Source organism: Ceratotherium simum, chromosome 21, assembly GCF_057802395.1.
Source record: "Ceratotherium simum simum isolate JZ-2026a chromosome 21, ASM5780239v1, whole genome shotgun sequence".
NCBI classification, from domain to species: domain Eukaryota; kingdom Metazoa; phylum Chordata; class Mammalia; order Perissodactyla; family Rhinocerotidae; genus Ceratotherium; species Ceratotherium simum.
The window spans coordinates 44,785,674-44,805,505 of record NC_141920.1 but is presented as its reverse complement, the minus strand read 5'-3'; the positions used below and the strand labels follow the sequence as shown (position 1 = coordinate 44,805,505).

General features: G+C 44.7%; 2 protein-coding genes across 2 annotated transcripts in view; both read right to left on the bottom strand.

Annotated features, from left to right (window-relative positions):
• DTD1 (D-aminoacyl-tRNA deacylase 1) overlaps nt 1-1,972 on the bottom strand; it is a 175,835-nt gene extending 173,863 nt beyond the window's left edge. The window contains exon 1 of the mRNA XM_004433712.3: nt 1,829-1,972. Coding sequence (XP_004433769.1) covers nt 1,829-1,871 — 43 coding nt within the window. The 5' untranslated portion in view covers nt 1,872-1,972. The remainder of the gene's footprint in view (nt 1-1,828) is intronic.
• Nucleotides 1,973-18,106: 16,134 nt separating this feature from the next.
• On the bottom strand, nt 18,107-19,724 carry SMIM26 (small integral membrane protein 26). The gene is made up of 2 exons (XM_087445666.1): nt 19,538-19,724; nt 18,107-18,434 (listed from the first exon to the last, which is right to left on the bottom strand). Exons 1-2 carry the CDS (start codon nt 19,653-19,655, stop codon nt 18,268-18,270), a joined length of 285 nt encoding a protein of 94 aa, XP_087301792.1. The 5' UTR covers nt 19,656-19,724; the 3' UTR covers nt 18,107-18,267.
• Nucleotides 19,725-19,832: the final 108 nt, after the last annotated feature.

Below are 19,832 nucleotides of genomic sequence, written 5' to 3'. Positions count from 1 at the left end.
GAGGTCACTGTCCTACTCCATCTGTGTAACCAAATGATTATGTTTGAAATGTTCCATAACAAAGCTTTTAAAATTCGATTATCACAATAACCATGCTAAGGCATCAAAATGTGCCTGACCAACCTGATAAAGTGAATCTGCCACATAATACAATGTGACTCCTAATATTCTACTCTGTCCCAACCATAAAATAGGACGTAACATTTTAGAACCCCTGAAATAAAATGCCATTCACGTACAGTTACATTTCAGTGAAGCCAGCCACATTTTAAAGGAATCAGAAAATCTTTCCATCGCAATTCAACTAGAAGGCCTGGCTAACTCAAAGGTCTCTCCAGTGCTGAGGGAGAATTCCATTATCAACACCCAAATTATTAACCTTCCCACAATTAACACTCATCTTTTTTAATATACAGGTTGGTTTACTTGTTTGTTTGTAACTAAAAGCATGCAATTTCAATAGTAAACTAAAATCACTCAAACTATTCAGCAAATCTCACAGAATACATGTTTTCAATATTCCATATCAGCAGGATGGAGAGTTCAAGAGAGAGAAGATCAAAACTTAAATTCTCTAAAGTTTACTCATTTGTTGGTGATGACCAGATACAGCAGACTACCAGATTATTCTCAAAAAAGCAAAAAATCTTTTCATCTATGAGTTTTCCCAGTTTTAGCGAACTTAAATACTAACTGAAATGTTAAAAAAAAAAACTCTTTTAAAATTCTATAACTCACAGTGCTATTCTAATCTCTGTTACTCCAGGACCATATCCAAAACCAGTTACCAGAACAGCTTAGAAATCATTGAAAAGTAGAATCTCAGATCTCAATATATGGTTTTGCTGGGTTTGGTTGTTTCTTTAGGGGATTTTGTCGTTTTGTTTTTAGATTTATACTTTTGTGGACACAAGAACACATATTTGGTGTAGACTGGCTTGAACGAAAGGATTTCTGGAATTACTTGAACAGGAACAATATTATAATTCTGCCAATAAAAATAGAAAAGACTAGCAGACAATCTAAAATTTGTCATTCAAATTTTTTTAAATATCATTATCTTGGTTTGAGTTTTTAAAACGACTACATTATCTACATGAATCCCCTGGACCCCTGATGTTCAAACCAGACTGGAGGGATGAAGTGACGACCAATGGTTGGGTGGCTAGGTCCACAAGAAATTGGTGAAAAAGAGAAATATCTCATCTTGAATTCTTTAGATTCTGACCCCATCCCTGCAAGGCTCGGCGTGGGGAAGAGAGGTGTCCCTGGGCTGGGAACGTCCTGGGTCTAGCCTGGGCGCTGGTCACGTGGGTGGGCACAACTGTCAGAACTCATCCAAGCGAGCCACTCTTCACATCTGTGCATTTTACTGGAAGTCAAGCTCCACAGAGACTGGGACATGTGGGAAATGGGCACAATTTAAAACAGAACGTTGGAAAGGGGGAGGTCTTGCTCCGGAAACGTTCCCTACATGTTGTTCGTGCAACATTCCATGGAAGAACGGGCCACGGGGATGCTCGCGGGTTCTGCCACCCTGTACTACGGACAATACAATGACGATAATCATAATAAGACGCCATTATCAGGAATCCAAAGAGGAAGTCCTGAGGCCGGGGGCGCGCCGGGGCCGGCCAGGCACGTGGACGGCGCTCTCCGGCCTCGGCGGCGCCCGGAGCCGGCCGGGGACTCGGGGCCGCGGGGGCCGAACTCGCGCAGGAGCCGCAGCGGCCGGAGCGGCCCCGGGACGGCGCGGGAGGACCCTCCGGGGAAGGCCTAGCGCGGGGTCAGGGGCGGCTCCTCCCGGGCCCGGCCCCGCCCGACTGACCTGTGACGCTGGCCCGGGTGACGCGCTGCACCACAGCCTTCATGGCGGCGGCTGGGGCGAGTTGGGCGGCGCCGCGCTCCTTCCGGCCTCGCGACTCTGCGGGCGGCTCTGCGGCCGGCGCCCTCTGGGGGTGACACCAAGAAGCGCGCCCAGCGTCCCGTCGGCCCCGCTCCGCGGCGGCCCGCCCACGTCGGCCACGCCCACCCAAGGGTTGGCCCCGCCCACATCGGTCAAGCCCACCTGCTGCCGTAACCTCGCCCACCCAGTGATAGGCCCCGCCCCCACCCGTGGTCCCACCCACAGCTGGGCCCCGCCCCAGCCCTCGGATCCAGCAACCCCCCGCGCAGCCCCCAATCGCCGCCCAGATGGCAGTTTTTTGGTCACATTCCCGGTTTAAGAGCCAATCATCCCTAAATCCCAGCCTTGTCCTGAATCCTATTCCTGTGTTCCCCTTCGTTTTTTCCACTCCTCAGCAGACAGACCCTCCCAAATTCTTACTCTCTTTTATCTTGCCTCAGTGGCTTCTCAGAAACCACATGGAACAGGATCTGCTGCATAAAATAGCCATTTCACTGTTAATTTGACTTAGCTATGTCATGGTGGTATAGCGATATATGATGCTATAATTCTAATTCCTCCTTTATTACAAATACTAATACTTAGTCCCCCCGCAGTGTTGTTAGGAGATTGAAAGAAAAGACTATGTAAAAGTGCTTAGAAAGCTGCAAAGGATTGTACCAGTATTACCTAACAAATTATTATCACTGATAAAATAAGTCCCTCTAGGTGTGTCTTCTTCTTAGAGTCCTCTAATAGCATTGGTGGGTGTAGAGTGATGGGGTTCAGGACACACTACCCCAAAATCTGGCACCTTGGCATCTTGAATATTTTAGGCTGAAGGAGTTTGAGAAAACAGCAGAAGTAGGAAAATCACTCTGACCTTCTCCCCACCCTTCTCGCCTGCAACAGGCTCCTCACGTGAGAGGAGCCCTCCCCACACCTGGAGGAAAGGAGCATCCTCGTCTCCCAAGACGAAGGGATGAAGGGATGCCGGGACGCCAAGAAGAGTCTGAACAAACGGGCCTTGCTAAGTGTCCCAGCTTACCACACTTACCCTACCCCTTGACCTATCGCATTCCTCCACGACTGCCCTCTCTTCGTCAGACCCAGCATAAAAGTACACAGGCCTATGTTTCCTTGGGTCTTCCTTTCCTTATGAAGGCTTGTGTGTCATGTAAAACTTAAAAAAACTTGTATGCTTTCCTCCTGTTAATCTTTGTCAGTTTAATTTTCAGACCCAGTCAGGGACCCTAAGTTAGTTGAGGAAAACTTTTTCCTCCCCCACAAGAGAAAGCATTCAAATGGAGAGCAAGTTACTTGGCTAGAAAAGACTACAAACTAGTATGCTTGAATGTTAAATACTGCATACTAAATTACCTTAATGAAGCGGCCAAAGTTAACTTCACCAGTAATGAGACAAACGAACATCATATACTTCCTAATATTGTGCTGAGAGGGACGCAATGTCAGTTTTGTGATATTTCTCCCAAAAATATATAACTTCGATCCAATCATGAAGGAACATCAGATTAACCTAAATTGAGGAACTTTCTGCAAAATAACCAGCCAGGATTCTTCAAAATGTCAAGGAAAAGAAAGTCTGAGGAACTGATGCAGATAAAATGGGGCTTTTAAAGAAATAGGAAAACTAAAAGTGATGTATGAACCTGGGTTGTATCCTGGCCCCCAAAAAAGAAAAGGAAAAACCTTATTATTAGGACAGTTGGTTAAATTTGAAAATTTTTTACATTAAATCAACATATCTCAAATATTTTGATCTCAAGACCCCTTTACTTTCCTAAAAATTATTAAGCACCCAAATAGCTTTTGTTTATATAGGTTATATCTAAAGGTATTTACTGTATTACAATTTACAACTAAGAAAAATTGTTAAACATTGATTTATTAATACATTTAAAAATAGCAATAAAAAATCCATTCTATATCAGCATTAGAGCCATGAGGTCATTATGCACCATGGAGCCTCTGGGAAACCCCATTGTACACTCCTGAAAGAATAAGAATGAGAAAGGCAAATATTGTCTTTACATTATATAAAAATAGTTGGAAATCACAGATCCTCTAAAGGGGATCCCAGAGAACAGTTTGAGAACTACTGGATTTGATAATGGCATCAAATCAACGTTGATTTCCTGATTTTTATGTAAGGGAACAGCTTTTCTTTTAGAAAATATACGCTGAAGTATTTACATGTAAAGGGACATGACATTTGCAATTTACCTTCAAGTGGTTTGGAGAAAAATAACAGATACAGAGAAAATAAAGAGAGTGATAAAGCAAATAAGGTAAAAGGCTGACAACTGGAGGATTAGGTGAAAAGCACTTACTTTTTTGTAAGTTTGAAATTATTTCAAAATAAAAAGTTTTAAAAATATGCCAAAACACCAGGTCCTCTTTTATATTTATTAAACTGAAAAAGGTCAACATCAGGAGGCAAACTCCCATGGCAGCTCCTCTTCCTGTGGCCTTCTCCCCTCGGCACACGCTCTCTTTTGACTTCTAAATCGCTGTTCTCTCCTGGATTCCCTCCTTCCCCTGCTCATCTTCGTCCACTCCACTTCTGAGCCCGAGGATCCTTCAGGGCTTGGTCACGGACCCTTTGCTTTCTAGCTTTACCCTCTGTTCTCTTTTTGAATTCCACCTTCATGCTGTTGATGCTCCCTTTTCATTTCCACTCCAGACATCCCTGAGCCTGTGCTTCCAAACACCTTCTTGACATCTCCACTTCCATGAATCACAGATGTCACAAAGTCAACAGATTTGAAATGGAATTCAGGATTTCCACACCTGTTGTATAGTAAAGGATTTGTCTGGTTTTTGTTCTGGGTTTTTGGCATGGAGCTTCAAAAATCCTTCGAATTTTCCAAGTGATAGGAGTGTCTTTGTTAGTCACAAGACCCTTGATCATATCTGAGTTTATGCTAATGAGACAATTCAGAATGGGAGCTCGTTACCAGAAAGATCAATCGTGTGATTAGAGGGTTGGGGCTTTGAGCCAGCCCAAGCTGTGGCAGAGGAGGAGGGCTGGAGATTGAGTTGAGTCACGTGGCCAGTGATACAATCATGCTTATGAGATGAAACTCCAATAAAAACTCTGGACACTGAAGCTTAGTAGTGTGTCCTGGTTGACAAACACATTGATGTGCTGGGAGGAGGATGTACCCTGATTCCAGAGGGAAAGAACACAGAAGCTCTGCATTTGGGACCCTCACAGACCTTGCCTGATGTGTCTCTTCATTTGGCTGGTCCTGACTTAAATCCTTTGTAATAAAACTGCAATTGTGAGTATAGTGCTTTCCTGAGTTTAGTGAGTCATTGTAGTGAATTATCAAACCTGAGGGGGTCATGGAAACTCCCAAATTGGTAGCCAGTTGGTCAGAAGTACAGGTGGCTTGGGGATCCTCGAAGTGCAGCTGGCATCTGAAGTAGGGGCAGTCTTTTTGGAGACATGCCCTTAAACTTGCAGAGTCTATGCTAACTCTGAGTGGTTAGTGCCAGAACTGGACCGCAGGACACCAATGGGTGTTAGACTAACCCTCCAAATCCTCCATACTCCACTACCTGGGCCATCACCACTTAAATAAATGGCTCTACTGTTTACTCCAGCCAGAAGTGCCCCATAATTGCTCTCTTTCCCACTCCTCAAGTATCTAGTCCATCAATAAATCTTCTCAGTCTCCAAAACATACCTCCTCTCCAACCCCCTGCATTATCCACTCCAGGCCCCCCATCATCTCTCACCTGGATTTCTACCACAGCTTTCTCACTGGTCTCCCTACTGCCACCTTTGTCCTCCTCCAATTGGTTCTACATACAGAGATAAAAGTGATGTTCTTAGAATAGAAAGTCTCCACATTCGATTCTGGTATTCAAATTTCTCAAATAATCCATTTGTTCCTACTCAGGACTTCAGCATTTGCTGGTCCCCCAAGTGGAATGCTCTCCCCCCCATTCTTTGTACACCTAGCTCCTCTTTTTCCTTTGGGCTTTCAGCTCAAATGCCTCCTTGTTAGAGAGCCCTTCTCTGACGACACAGACAGAAGTATTGTCCCTGCTCCCTGTAATTCTCCATCATCGTCCTGTGATTTTTCCCCTCATAATCTTCTGAAAATTTCCATTACTCTAGTGCCTGTTAAGCTGTGTTCTATTTGTGTCTCTGTGCTTGTCATTGTATCCTAAGCATCTAATTCAGTGCCTGGAGCTCAGTTAATAACGCTGAGTGAATAAATGTTGTGTGAACTTGAATTTTTGGTTAACAGTGTATCATAGATTTACAGTATCTATTAATAGATGTGCAGATGTTAATGGCTACGTGGGATGACAATATACATGTTATAATTTACCTAACCTGCCTTCTGTTGAGGGATATTTAGGTCTACATCAGTTGGATGTTTTTTGGTTCCGTATAACAGAAAATAACTCAAAATGGCTCAAACTTGAAACAAATGTATTATTTCACCTAACAAGACAGCTCCAAAGTTGACTAAGTTCTGGGGCCCAGATCTTTCCCTGCTTCTGCTCTGTCACCGCAACATGCTGGCTTTTTTCAGGCAGCCCACAAGGCTGTGAGAAGGCTGTGGCTGTTCTAGGCATTCTATCCAGACACAATGTCCAGAGGTATGGGAGACCATCTCTTCCTGGTGCATCCTCTGAAGTTAGGACTTCTTGCCTAGAAGCCCCTCCCACTTGACTAGCCAGAACGAGATCACAATAGCAGGCTTAACCCAATCACTAGCAAGGGAGATGGAACATCCACCCACCCCCACCATGATAGGCTCAGACAAGAGGTTCTCACCTGGGGGGTATACAGCTCTCCAGGGGGGCATTGGAGATGTGTGTGGAGAGAGAGGGGGCTCTGGAGCCATCACAATGTCTGGAGGCTGTTACTGGCATTTAATATCCAGGGAATTTGAAATGCTGAAGCTCTTGCAACACCTGGGTCAGCCTACAAAATAGATTGCCTTGTCCACAATGCCAGTAGTGCCCCCTTTCAGAAACACTGACTTGGACTAACCAGAACCTGCCCTCTGGGACTGGACCAATCCCACAAAGCCCTTGGTAGGGTGGATTCAGGGGTCTGTTATAAAGCAGGAATGGGGGCAGTGGATGTTGGGAAGGGAATCAGCAATGTCTACCAGAAGGTTGTTTTCAGTTTGACACCATGTTGAACAAGTTACTTTGAAGAGGCTTCTGCTTACATCTTTCCAGTTATCTCCTTAAATTCTAGAAAGTGGGGTTGCTAGATCAAAGGATATGCCCATTTTCCATTTTGATACACACTGCTAACCTGCCCTGCTGAAGAAGTATGTTAATACCAATGTAAACCCTACATTCAGAGGACAGGCAAGTTTTGATGAGAGAAGCAACTCCCTGGGATACCACAGTGAAGAAAGCAAAGCAACTGGAGGACTACAAAAGGGGCCTATTTATAAGGATGATATTTACATCTGAATTTCAGAAATATCTAAGACATATTTTACTCCTGATAATAACACCACGTGCATAAAGCACTTTCTCTTTCAAAAGTCATAACCCTCTAAAACTCTTCTTCAAAAGAAACCAAGGCTCAGAACATAGAGGGGATTTTTCTGTCATAGAAAGTTAAGTTCAATTTTTAAAAACAAATTAATGGGGATATGGAATTTGCTTAGAGTTACATCAACTGTAACAGAGACCCAAGTAAGAATGGCTTAAACTTTGTAGAAGTTGATTCTTTCTCTCATAAAATCCTGGCCTGGTATGGTACTCCACAGGGCCAGACAACTGCATTCCTCTTGTTTTGTTGCTCTACCATCCCTCAGGAGTCGTCTTCATCTGAATAGTCCAAGATGGCTCACTGCCTCATCCTTGTTCCTCCAGTGGGAGGGGGCATCAGGAAGGGGCGCACATGCCCAGGAGATGGCTCACCGCTCTGGCTCACACCCCATTAGAGACATGGTCCTACCTTCTGTTAAAAGAGGCCATAGAGTTTGGCAAACACTTCTGTGGCAGAAAAAGACAACAGTCTCTGCAACAAATTCCAAATAGGAGTACTTTTCTGAAGACATATGTGTTAATGAACCAACCATTTCCAACCATTTTAAACAGAAAATATTATTGACCTGACATAAACCTGAGACAAAGAAATAACTGTTCCCCCCAACCCCCAGGGATTGTGAATTTAATAATTACCTTCATATTCCCTACAGGGTGGTGACTATAGTCAGTACTCTACAGATGTAACATGAAGGGTGAATGAATAAACGAAGGAAGAACAAGTGAAAAAATGAACTGGCTAGCTTCTGCTTCTGAGTTAGTTGTACTATGGGAGACATCTTCTGTTTAATACTTCTACTAAGACAATTTCTGGATATAATATTTTTTTAGCACCAGAATAAAATAAAACACATTTAATACTAAAAATTCCCTTTGTGTATTCAGCCTTTCTGTGATGATACAGGATGCTGCTGTGTCCAAATTATCAACCATCATTCTATTAGATAGCAAATAAACATAGCCGATGGGTAGAATATGTGGCCAAACTGCTAATTATCCTAAATCCACTGGACTTTTGTTTTTCATAGGTCTCTGATGGTAGTTTTTGACTTATCAGGTTTTCACAAAAGCATGAAACACTGGTAACTTGAGCTTCCTAGCATTTGGATTCTAGAAAAGTGAAAAGCTTTCAATTCAATGTTTTTTTTTCCCCGAGATTATAGTCAATAGCCCCCTCTGTTTGCTTTATAGGAGGAAGTTGGTATGATGCCAAAAGCTTAGGCTTTGGCACCAGAAAAACCTTGATTTCTGTCCTAGCTCTGCCACTCTCTCTGTGACCTTAGGAAACATGCTTAAACCTCATTACCCTCAGTCTTCTTATCTGTAAAGTGGGGATAATATCTTCTCCTCAGGATTGTGGTGAGGTGTCAATATAATACAGGCGCTCTCAGAAGTGATCTAAACAAACACCCTAAGCGTATTTTCACAACTCCCTAAACATTGGGCTATATCTGTTCTTTTGGAAGTGATGATACATCATATAACTGAGAGAGAATAGGGATGGGACTCTGCCCCTCACCCTTAACCACCAGATCCAGCACCTCCCAGCCCAAATATTTCTGAAGTCAAGATAAGATGAGCAACCTTCCCACCGCAAAACTTCCCCCAAGCGGTTGAGGCGCCCACAGGCGCCCAAAGCCTCGAGATGACCACTACACGACCTTCCTGGGGTGGCCGCAGTGAGCAACGCCGCCATGTTGGACCTACTGGGCAGGCGCAGGGCCCACAGCCCCGACGGGGCGTGCAAAGATGACACCGCCGCGAGGAGGGGAGCAGAACGCTTCCGGAGGAGGAGGAGGAGCATGACTCCTGTCGGCTCCCTGCACCGCATAGACTCAGGACGACTCCTTTCGGAGAGCCAGCCAGAGAGCCACTTCTCCTGTGCTGTCTCCCTTGTGCTTGGGTCTAAGCCCCAATAAAACCTGTCTGAGCCTTTGGTTGGGCCTCTTGTCAGTTTCTATTCCACAGAGAGCCTAAGAACCTAGGGTCGGTATCACAATTAATCTTAAAAGTCTAGTTCCAGCACTTAAAGCAGGGTTGTGTAGAATGTTTCAAGGCCAGCGCTCTGCATGCTACAGCACGATGGAGCACAGTGCCCTAAAACAGCATGTTTTTCCACTGCATTAGGTGAATTCTGTTGCTAGGAGAACCTTAACTCCAGGGCTTCTTTCACATCAGCCATTTAGGCATTTTTCTCTGATTCCATCAGTACACAATTGGGTAGTGATTTTCTCCTCTGAAAATAGACTTAGTCCAGGAGAGTTCCGCGTTCATTTTGACGTATGCTGAATCTGAGATGGAAGAATACAAAAACATGGCAAGATAGCCCTCTGACATATGCCAGAAAGACACCTCCGAGCCCCCCATGCTTGGTCCCTTTCAGGAAATCCACTCAAAATACATCTTTCCTTGGATGTGACCCTCGACTCACCTGTGGTGTTTGTTGAGACAGCAATCACTGGGCAGAGCTGGCAACTGAGAGGCTGAGTCCTGGCACCAAGTTCCGTCAGGATGCTGCCAAGGAAAATTATCCAAAACTGGGAATGTAAGGCAAAAGGAAGGTAGCAAGTCCTTTCAATGTCATCTTGGAGCACTATGTTGAACAGGCTGTGATATTGTGATTTATAATAAGAAATATATATATTTGGTCTTCGTTTCTGGCACAGAACTTCTAACATCTTTGGAATTTCCTAAGTGTTGAGAACAATTGAGGTGTCTCTTGTTAGGTTAATGAGCTAACTTTTGGACCCAACCTAAGGATGGGGGCTGGTAGCCAGGGGAACAAACCTTAACTAGAAGATCGGAACTTTCAGTCCAACCCACTAGACCTCCAGGGAGGGGAGAGGGGCTGGAGATTGAGTTCAATCACCAACGGCCAATGATTTAATCAATCATGCTTACATAACAAAGCCCCCATAAAAACCCAAAAGGAGGGGATTTGGAGAGCTTCTGGGTTGGTAAACAAGTGGACATTGGGGAGAGTGGCTTGCTCAGAGAGGGTATGGAAGCTCCGCACCCTTTCCCCATACTTGCCCTATGCATCTCTTCCATTTGTCTGTTCCTGAGTTATATCTTTTTATAATAAATTGGTAATTTAGTAAGTAAAATGTTTCTCTGAGTTCTGTGAGCTGCTCTAGCAAATTAATTTAACCCTAGGAGGAGGTCGTTAGAACCTCCCATCTGTTGGTTCAGGCAGCACAGGTGACATCCTGGACTTGCAACTGGCATCTGAAGTGGAGGGAGAGGCTGTCTTGTAGGACTGAGCCCTTAACCTGTGAAATCTGATACTGCCTCTGCATAAACAGTGTCACAATTGAGTTGAATTGTAGAACACCCAGGGGGTGTCTGAGAATTGCTTGTTGGTGTGGGGAAAACCTCTCTCCACACATTGGAATTGGGTCTCAGAGCTCTTTTACAGGCCCACTCAAGATTCTTTAATTATCTGGGGAAATGTACCTTTGTTTCTCCTATCATCTGCTTATGATTAAAAGCCTGGATTTTGTGAAGTTACATGTTAACTTGTAGATTTTTATCCTTTGAAGATAAGTCTTTTCTGTCTAGTAAGCAAACAAACAAAATCACAGAGTATAGGCATTTACCCCCCTGTAGGACACTAACCGGAAATCTCTTTCTAACATTTCTTTCTCCAATGCCTAAATAATTCCTGTTTCTCTATCCTCCTTGAACTAGCTTCATCATCCTACTGGGTTTTTTATTAATGAATCGAACAAGTCTCTGGTATTTGTTCACTCTATATTTGTATTAGATTCATGTTTTTAACTTTTTGAAAAGTATGTTTTGACAGTCCTCAGCCTCTGTGCTTCACATACGCAGAGCAGCACTATAATAGCCATCCTTCCACACCCAGATAGACTTTGCATATGTAGTGTGTCCAGGGTCCCCAAGGCCGCCCCTAGGTTCGGCGATTCGCTGAGGACTCCAAGGATTCAGCATACAGTCACACGCACAGCTATGATCTATTACAGTGAAAGAATACAAAGCAGAATCAGCAAAGGGAAAAGGCACAGGGAGCAAAGTCTGGAGGGACAGGTTTCCAAGAGTCCTTCCAGTGCAGTCACACAGGATGCACTTGATTCCTGCAGCATCAAATTGTGCCAACATTTCTAAAGTGTCATCTACCAGGAAGCTCATTAGAGACTCAGTGCCCAAGGTTTTTATTGGGGACTGTTTATGTAGGCACACTCTGCCTAGCATGTACCAAAATCCCAGACTCCCAGGTGGAAAGCAGGTATTCAGCATGAACCACATTGTTTGTACAGTTTAGCCACAGGGAGCCACTCTTAGTTTGAGAATGGTGGAAACCAGAGGAAATCCAAGTTCCCAGAGGCCAGCTAAGAACTTACCTCACCTGCAGGCCTTTTTAAGGATAGCCGTCTCAGGCCTGCTCTCTTAACTCTTCTCTGCACAGGTAGGTTACAATAATACCAAGGACACAGAGGAAAGCCCTCCTTTGGTGTACTCCAAGGCAGATTGCAAATTTGATACCCCAAATCCATTCTGCCTTTCTTCCTTAGTAACAGAGGAACAACGTGCCCAGTTAAACAAGTGTCCTGCCCGACTCCCCTGCAACTCAAGTGGCCAAAGAGAAGTTAGTGGAAGTTGTCAGATGGGACTCAAGGAATGCTCATTTAGGAGAGAGCAGACAGCTAATGTGTGTCTCTTTGCATTACTCCATTTCCTCCTTCTGCCCAGGAATGTGGAGGCTTCAGCAGCCATCCTGTGACCTAGAGGATGGAAACCACTTTCTAAGAATGCAGAACAGAGGAACAGAAGGACCTTGGCCCCTGATGACTCCATGAATCCTCTATACCAGCCCTGGACCACCTACTGCCAGACTCTTTTATATGAGCACAAACCCTTATGAATTTAAGCTGCTGCAGCTGAATCTCTGTTACTAGTAGCAAAAAGCAATCCCCAATTTATACAAAACCTATCCAAAACAAACAAGCAAACAAACCTATTCACTCTAAATACTGCCAGACCTCTGAATTTAAGGAAACTTGTTTTCAATCCTATGAACTTTTCTTCAACAGACAGTTCCCAACTTCATAACAGACTGTATTTAAACTGCATTTACAAGGTGGATGTTTGGAATTCTGAAAATCTTTTCCCAGAGAAACACTATAAATTATATTTAGGTTGTTAGATTAGTCCACAAAGGCCTGTTTAGGTCATGATTTAGCTCAACTTTAGGAATCACTGTAGCGCCAGGCTGTTTTGGACCACAAATTGTTCTGTTTTACTGGTCAGTTAGAAATAAGTGTTGTGGAGAAAGAGCATGTTCTTCTCAAAAGCAGTAGAGTTTGAAGTGTTTTAAACAAGAGGGAAACATAAGCAGATATATTTAAATATATATATATAAATATTTTAAAGATCTTTTTTATGCACAAACACAAACTTCCACTTCAATGAACTAGGAGCCATCTGTCTCCCCAAAGCACGATCTATAACGAAGAAATCACATGGAGGAGTGGTGACTGACCTAACAGAGGGGAAGAAGCAGAAACCTAAGGGCTGTTAAGAAAAATATTCCATGACCTTGTTAAAGCACAGTAAGGCAGACTTGATACAGGATGGGGAGTATAGTGATAGGTGTAGGGACCACTGTAATGGGATTTTGCAGAGGGGAGAGTGCACTCAACTCAGAACACAGCATGGGCAAGTAGGAATTTATAGCCAAGGAGCGGAGTGGAGTGAGTGGGTGCAAAATTACTAAGAGGAAACATCAGGGTAAGGGGGTTCTGGCTAAACCAACCTAACAGGATTCTCGCTGAATACAGCCCACGGGGATCAGATATCACTGGGGAATCGTGGAGAACAAGGAGCCTGATCAGATATTGAGGGTGATCAGATATCAATGGTGGTTCTGGTTCAATTGACTTAGCAGAGTTTTTACCAAAACAGGATTTTACAAGAAGTGCACAGATGGGCCTTGGAGAAGGTTCAGAAGCCTGACTAAGGTTTGGTCAAGCAAAAAATCTGTGCCAGGGCCTGCAAAGGGGACACCAATGAAAGGCCAGCTATTTAGCCCCACAAAAACTTCAAAGGGCTCAGTAACTGGAAGCAACGGGTACTGGAGGAAGGGGTGGAGAGGGGGCTGAAAACACAGGGACATTAGAGCTTATATAAGAAGCAGTTAGACCCCAGGGGCTTACCCCCACCCCAGAGCCAGTAACCTTCCTGCACTCTACTCAGGAGACCTGAGGTTTCTGCTTGGAGATACTCATGGGTGGCAGGCAGAGGATGAGGATGCGGCACTGGACTACTCGGAAATTTTATTCTGAACAAGCACCCCAAGCCTCCCCCCAATCCGGCGCCCAGAACTCCTACAGCCAGGCATCCACCCTCTAGGTGGAAGACCGGAAGAACCTTCTCTGGGAAAGATGACCTACAGATGCTGGCATTTCGGTATCTCACAATAAAATTCTGGTTTGCTGGCTGAAGCGGACATTTGTCATGGCATTTGCCTGCCCAGCATTTTGTGAACATCCTTCTTATATCTGGGGAACTTCCCACCTTAAAAGTCCAAACATGCCTAACACAGAAGCCAGAAACTCACTTTCGCAGCCTCCTATGCAGCTAGGGCCCAGGCATGTGGCCAAGACACCATCAGTTGTGTATCACTGCACCAAACAGACTCAGAGGTGAGTGACGAGAAGCAGGCTGCTCTGGGAAGCCATTCCGGTGTGGGGTCTTCAGAAACTCCCTGTTCTCAGAGGTCCCAGAGGCAGGGGCCTGGCAGGAGCGGCCTGCCCCCAGCGTCACGTTGTTCCCACAGCGCCTGTAGGCAGTTCTCCGATGTCCTTCCCAGAGATCCTTTCCATGGGCCGGTTCCAGTTCTCTGCTGCGCTAAGAACCCCGACTGCCACACTGGCCACCAGCAAAAAGCTGGTCGTAACCTGACACACAGTTCTTAAATCCAGGCCTGTCCAGTAAGAAGGGACATTAGATAAACACTCCATTTTAGAGACAGGGAGCAAAACAAGAGCAGGAAGGAACTTGCAGCACAGTGCAGGAAAAAAGTAAAACAGATTAGAATATCTTCAGTAATGAGAAAATAACATTCATCAGTGAATAGAACACCATAAAAAAAAAACTGAGGGGCCAGCCCAGTGGCGCAAGTGGTTAAGTGCGCACGCTCCACTGCAGTGGCCCGGGGTTTGCCGGTTCGGATCCCGGGCGTACACCGGCACACCGCTTGTCAAGCCATGCTGTGGCAGCGTCCCATATAAAGTGGAGGAAGATGGGCATGGATGTTAGCCCAGGGCCGGTCTTCCTCAGCAAAAAGAGGAGGATTGGCAGATGTTAGCTCAGGGCCGATCTTCCTCACACACACACAAAAAAAACTGAGAGCAAGAGTTCTTAAAAGTTAAAAATGGCAGCCAAACTAAAAAATTCAATTAAAAAGTTGGATTATAGAAGACATATATTTGCTATTTTATTGTCTGTCTCCCCAGCTAGAAGGTAGCTGTCCCCAAGGCACTGTTTACATAGTGCCCAGCACACAGAGCAGTAGCTGGCAAGGTAGGGGCTCAGGACATATTTGTTGACTGTATAAATGAGTCTCCCCCAAAAAAGTAAAACAAAACAAAGAGACGAAGAGTAGTTAAGAAAAATGATAAAATAATGAAAAATAGTCTGGAATGTCTATTAGGAATTCCAGACAAAGAGAACAACAACAAAAAAAGGCAGGGAAGAAATTACTAAAGAATGAGAAAATTCCCCAGATCTGAACAAGAGTCTGCAGAAATTCAGATGCCACTGAGTGATCAGCCAAACAAATAAAAAGGAGCCACACTAGGTGAAACACTGTGAAATTTCAGAACTCTAGAGATAAGGAGAGGGTCCCAAGACTCCAGACAGAAAGGATTGGGGCTTCTCACCTACAAGATTGGGATTGCTAGATACAGTGGATTGATGCTATCAAAATTCTGAGGGAAAAATCATTATCAAATCTGGAATTCTATACCCAGGCCAACTAGTAATCAAGTGTGAGAATAGAATAAACACATTTTCAGACAGGAAAAATCTCCAAAAAATTATATACCTTTTCTCAAAATTATGGAGACATGGGACCAAGAAAAGAGGGGATTCAGCATACGATGGCAAAGGAAATGACAAAGAAAAAATGTGTGAAGCAGAACTAGAGAGCCGTCAGTCCAGACTGTAGCAGGAGGACAAAGAGCTCCAAGATTTAAAAAAAGAAGAACCAGTAAAGTATTGGAATGGTTGTGGAAATTAGATCAAGAGGTTAGTGGGTGTGGAAAGATTGGAGAAAAGCATAAAGGGAACTAAGCAAATGAGAAAAAGGATGCAGTTAACTCCAGAAAGAAAAGTTCTATAAGAAACTTAATTATAGCTTATTACTTGGCTTAGCAACAAACTGTATTTGCATAGTTAAAACGAGGTAAATAATGATTCAAATAAAAAATGCAATTAGTTTTACTGGGAAGACAGCTGGAAAGGAAGTGTTGGGGAGGGTTAAATTCTCATTAATAAATCCCACATATGACTGATAAATCAAAGATATTAGGAAAAGCTTATTATTTAGAAATATGGAGGTAAACACCAGAAAAAATGGCTAATAGTTGAAAGTGGTTACTTTAAAGGAATAAGATGGGAGTTGGAGGGGCAAAGCAGGGGACTTCGTTTTTGTTGGAAGCTTTTGAGCACTATTTGATTTTTAAAAATTATAAGCATTTGTTGCTTAGATAAAAATTTTAAAATTAATTTCAAGCAAGTCATGCTGGCTAACAGTGTGGACACCAACTGGAGGGACTAAAGGTAGAGATTAGGAGAGAGTAAGGAGTTGCAGCTACGTGAGCAGTGAGGATGGAGCGTTTAAGAAGGCTAGTGGCAAAGGGAATGGAGAGAAGGGGATGGAGCAGAGTATTTAAAAGGTAGAAATGACAGGACATGGTGATTTGAAGAGTGAGCAGGCAAAGGAAAAGGGCAAGTCTAAAGTGACAGGTTTCTGATGTGAAGGCTGAGCGGGTGTTCTCTGAGTCAGAGCAGGAAGAGCAGGCTGGGTGACGGCAGCAGTTTCAGTTTTGGATGAGTTTCAGGTAGCTAAAGGACCTCCAAGTGGCAATGCTAGATGGGTATGGATCTCGAGTTCAGGAGAGTTCTGGGCTGAACTGAGAGAGGGATATGAGGTTAGATCTATCAAATAAGCCCAGACACATCTCAAGGAAAGCTAACCCAAACGACTCCTTGGGCACCACTAGTTTATGGATCCCGGGTAAATTGACTACCAGGTGAGAGTAGAAGTCCAACTGGTTATCCTGGGTGTCATCTCTCAGTAGCTCTCACGTGCCAAGTGCCACAAGTCCCTCAGTCCTTCCCCTTTCTTGCGTTTCTCTGGAAGTCCCTAAAGTTGGAAAATGTCTTCCATGAGGTTCATGCTACTGTCCCCATCTCTTCCACGCTTCTGACTGACTTGCTTCTCACCTCCCCTGTCCATCCTTGTATGCTGCTTCTGGCACCTCCTGGATGCCAGTACCAGTGGTCCCCTGGGGCACCCACCCAATTGGCACTGATCAATTCTTCACCTCTGATATCCCTTGGGAAGGAGTCTCTGCTGCTGGCATCTGAAGCTGTTACTTGCTATCCTGGAATCTGTCACTTAAGTTGACTGCACCAAAGCACTGCTCAGGCCACCCACATGGTAGAACTGACACCAATAAAAAATCAAGGCAAAGGTTTGGAGGTCATAGTTCTGTAGCAGGTACCCAGAAATGCCAGATTCATGTCCTACCAGGCATCTCTATTCCTCACACGGTCCCCAACAGCTGTGAACAAGAAACGCTACCCAAATGGGAAATGAAGGCCACTTTCTTAATAACTGAGGCAGTACTCCATAATCCACAGGGCAGGGATCTGATAAAAAGTGACCTGAGTCTCTCACAAGGGTGGAAGCCAAACATTGGGCTGGGAAGAGGCTGATCAGACTGTTGCATATAGCTGGGAAGTGACGCCTTCTACAGCTAGCTCTATTACTACAGAAAGAACAGAGGGGAAAAAAAGCTGGTGTGCAGCAAGAAAGGCAACAAGGCAGACGAGAGCCCAGGCAGGCTCAGTGAGTGGCTGCTGCATTTCAGTTCCCAGTGCCAGGCCCTCCTGAGACCTCAACATACTCTGCTTTAATTCTACCCATACACATTTCTGATAAAGAATCCCTTCCAATTTATGCCCCCTTACATGGGTATGTTACTTGCAACCAAAAGAGACCAGTGCAGCACTCTAGGGCAGGAACCATGCTGTCCTGACTGCGGATCCCCCGTGTCTAGAACACTGGTAGCCACACTTGGGATTTAGTCCACGTCTGCTGAAGGAATGGGGGGTATCTGTACTGGTCCTGAAGAACAGGCCAAGTGTATTTAATTCAGGAGTTATAATCTAGTTCGTAACATACTCACCAAATACCAATAGCACCCAAAGGGCTGCTATAAATCCCAAACGGACCATGGAGATGTGAATCTAACCTTAAAGGGACCCCTAAAGCCATGTCTGACAGCAACATGAAAGAAATACAAAGTTACATGATCTAGCTTCAGAAAACCATGCTTATGGAAGCTCAGTGTGAAATTTCACTTTAATCTTTCACTCATCTAAGTATAAAGGGACATTCAAATATGCAAGTTTACTTTTCCTCAAGGAAATATTTATTGCATATTATTAGTGATTATATTTTACAGCAAAATTAAATGAAATTTATACACTTTTCATAAACATAAAATGGAAATCAAGGCATTATCAAATTTATATGCTGAACCAAAGTCCTGGTTTTCAGAATTCAGCAATCATGATTCTGGTCCAGGGCCACCAGTCCATGATTTTAAATAGTTGAGGATCCTGTCAGTCACTGGAACAAAATCTTCTCTGTATGTGACAATCGTTTCCACATAAAACCCTTTCGGAGGCTCAAGCATTTCATTTGTTGAGACATCCTTCTGCTCTACTTCACCACCTTTAAAAAAAAATGGAACACCTGAATTATTAACTTTTAACTTAGACAGCAGTCATCAAAATTATCAGTAAAGTCTTGTAAATAAAATAAACTAAGGCAACAGCCCCACCCACATCAGACTCCTGACACCATTCTCTTTTTGTAAAAAAATAAATATGACCTCTACAGACACTGAAATGTTTTTAAATGCTCAACACTGGACATGGGTACCTTCGGCCCACTGATCATCTTCATCACCAAATGTAATCTTTAGCACACTTTTTACACAAATAACTTTATTGAGATACATATCAGACAGTTAACTTGTTTAAAATGTACGGTTTTTAGTATTTTGAGATCTGTGCAACCAGCATCAAAATCAATTTTAGAATATTTTCATCCACAAAAAGAAACCCCATTCCCTCTAGCAGTCACTCCCCATCAACTCTGCCCCTTCAGCCCCAGGCAACCACTAATCTACTAGAAGTATCTATAGATCTCCAGCACATTTTTTTTTTTTTTTTGTGAGGAAGACCAGCCCTGAGCTAACATCCGTGCCCATCTTCCTCCACTTTATCTGGGACGCCGCCACAGCATGGTTTGACAAGCGGTGCGTCGCTGTGCACCCGGATTTGAACCCGTGGCCGCCAGGCGCGGAGCCTGCGCACTTAACCGCTATGCCACGAGGCCAGCCCCTCCAGCACATTTCTGAAGGCTGAGGGATTTCCTTTTCCGCCCAGTCACTGGGAATGTTTTAAACGCCTTGGCTGGTAAAAGTCCTGAAACTGTGTTTGCCAAACGCGACGAGGGCTAATGTTACAGAAGATCACCTCTTCAAATCCCCGTCCGGGGCCTTTGAAATTCCACCTGGAACCTTACAGAGATTCTTCAAATTCTGAGTACAGGGACGGGCTCATTCAATAAATAAACAAGATTTAGGTAAGAAGATTTAAAAGGCAGTTCCTGGCAGATTCCATTATAACGAGTGGCTCTAAGCATCCGTTCCCACTAGTTTTGCAGAATAAACCTGGGGCTTGCGGCACGGCGGCCCGCTTCGACGACCCCCTGGGTACGCCCCGCGGAAGGCTGCGCGTCCAGCGGAGGGTCCTGCCGGAGAGCCGTACCTGGCTGCCTGCTCTTTTTCCGGCCGAAGAAAAACAAGGAGCCCAACAGGCTCCAGGCGCCCAACGCATAGACTGCGGACATCCGCCGGTACCAGGCGGTGGCCTGGTCCGGACGCATGGCGCCGCCCGGGAAGGCCCAGCTCCTCGCAGACCCAGGGCGGAGACAGGCCTTCCGGTCGGCCCGTCGCCGCCGCCGCCGCCGCCTCCAACGGGGCGCCGGCCCCCGGGGCCGCTTCCTGCGCTGGCCCCGATGCATCCTGGGGCGTGTAGTCCCGAAAGTCGCGCCCGGGCTGGG

Bases quoted from the DNA above. Each gene is read 5' to 3' on its own strand.
- SMIM26 (XM_087445666.1), bottom strand. From the start codon at position 19,655: ATGCGTCCGGACCAGGCCACCGCCTGGTACCGGCGGATGTCCGCAGTC. The intron at 18,435-19,537 runs GTACGGCTCTCC...TTTTTTTTAAAG, and splicing joins GAAAAAGAGCAGGCAGCCAG to GTGGTGAAGTAGAGCAGAAG.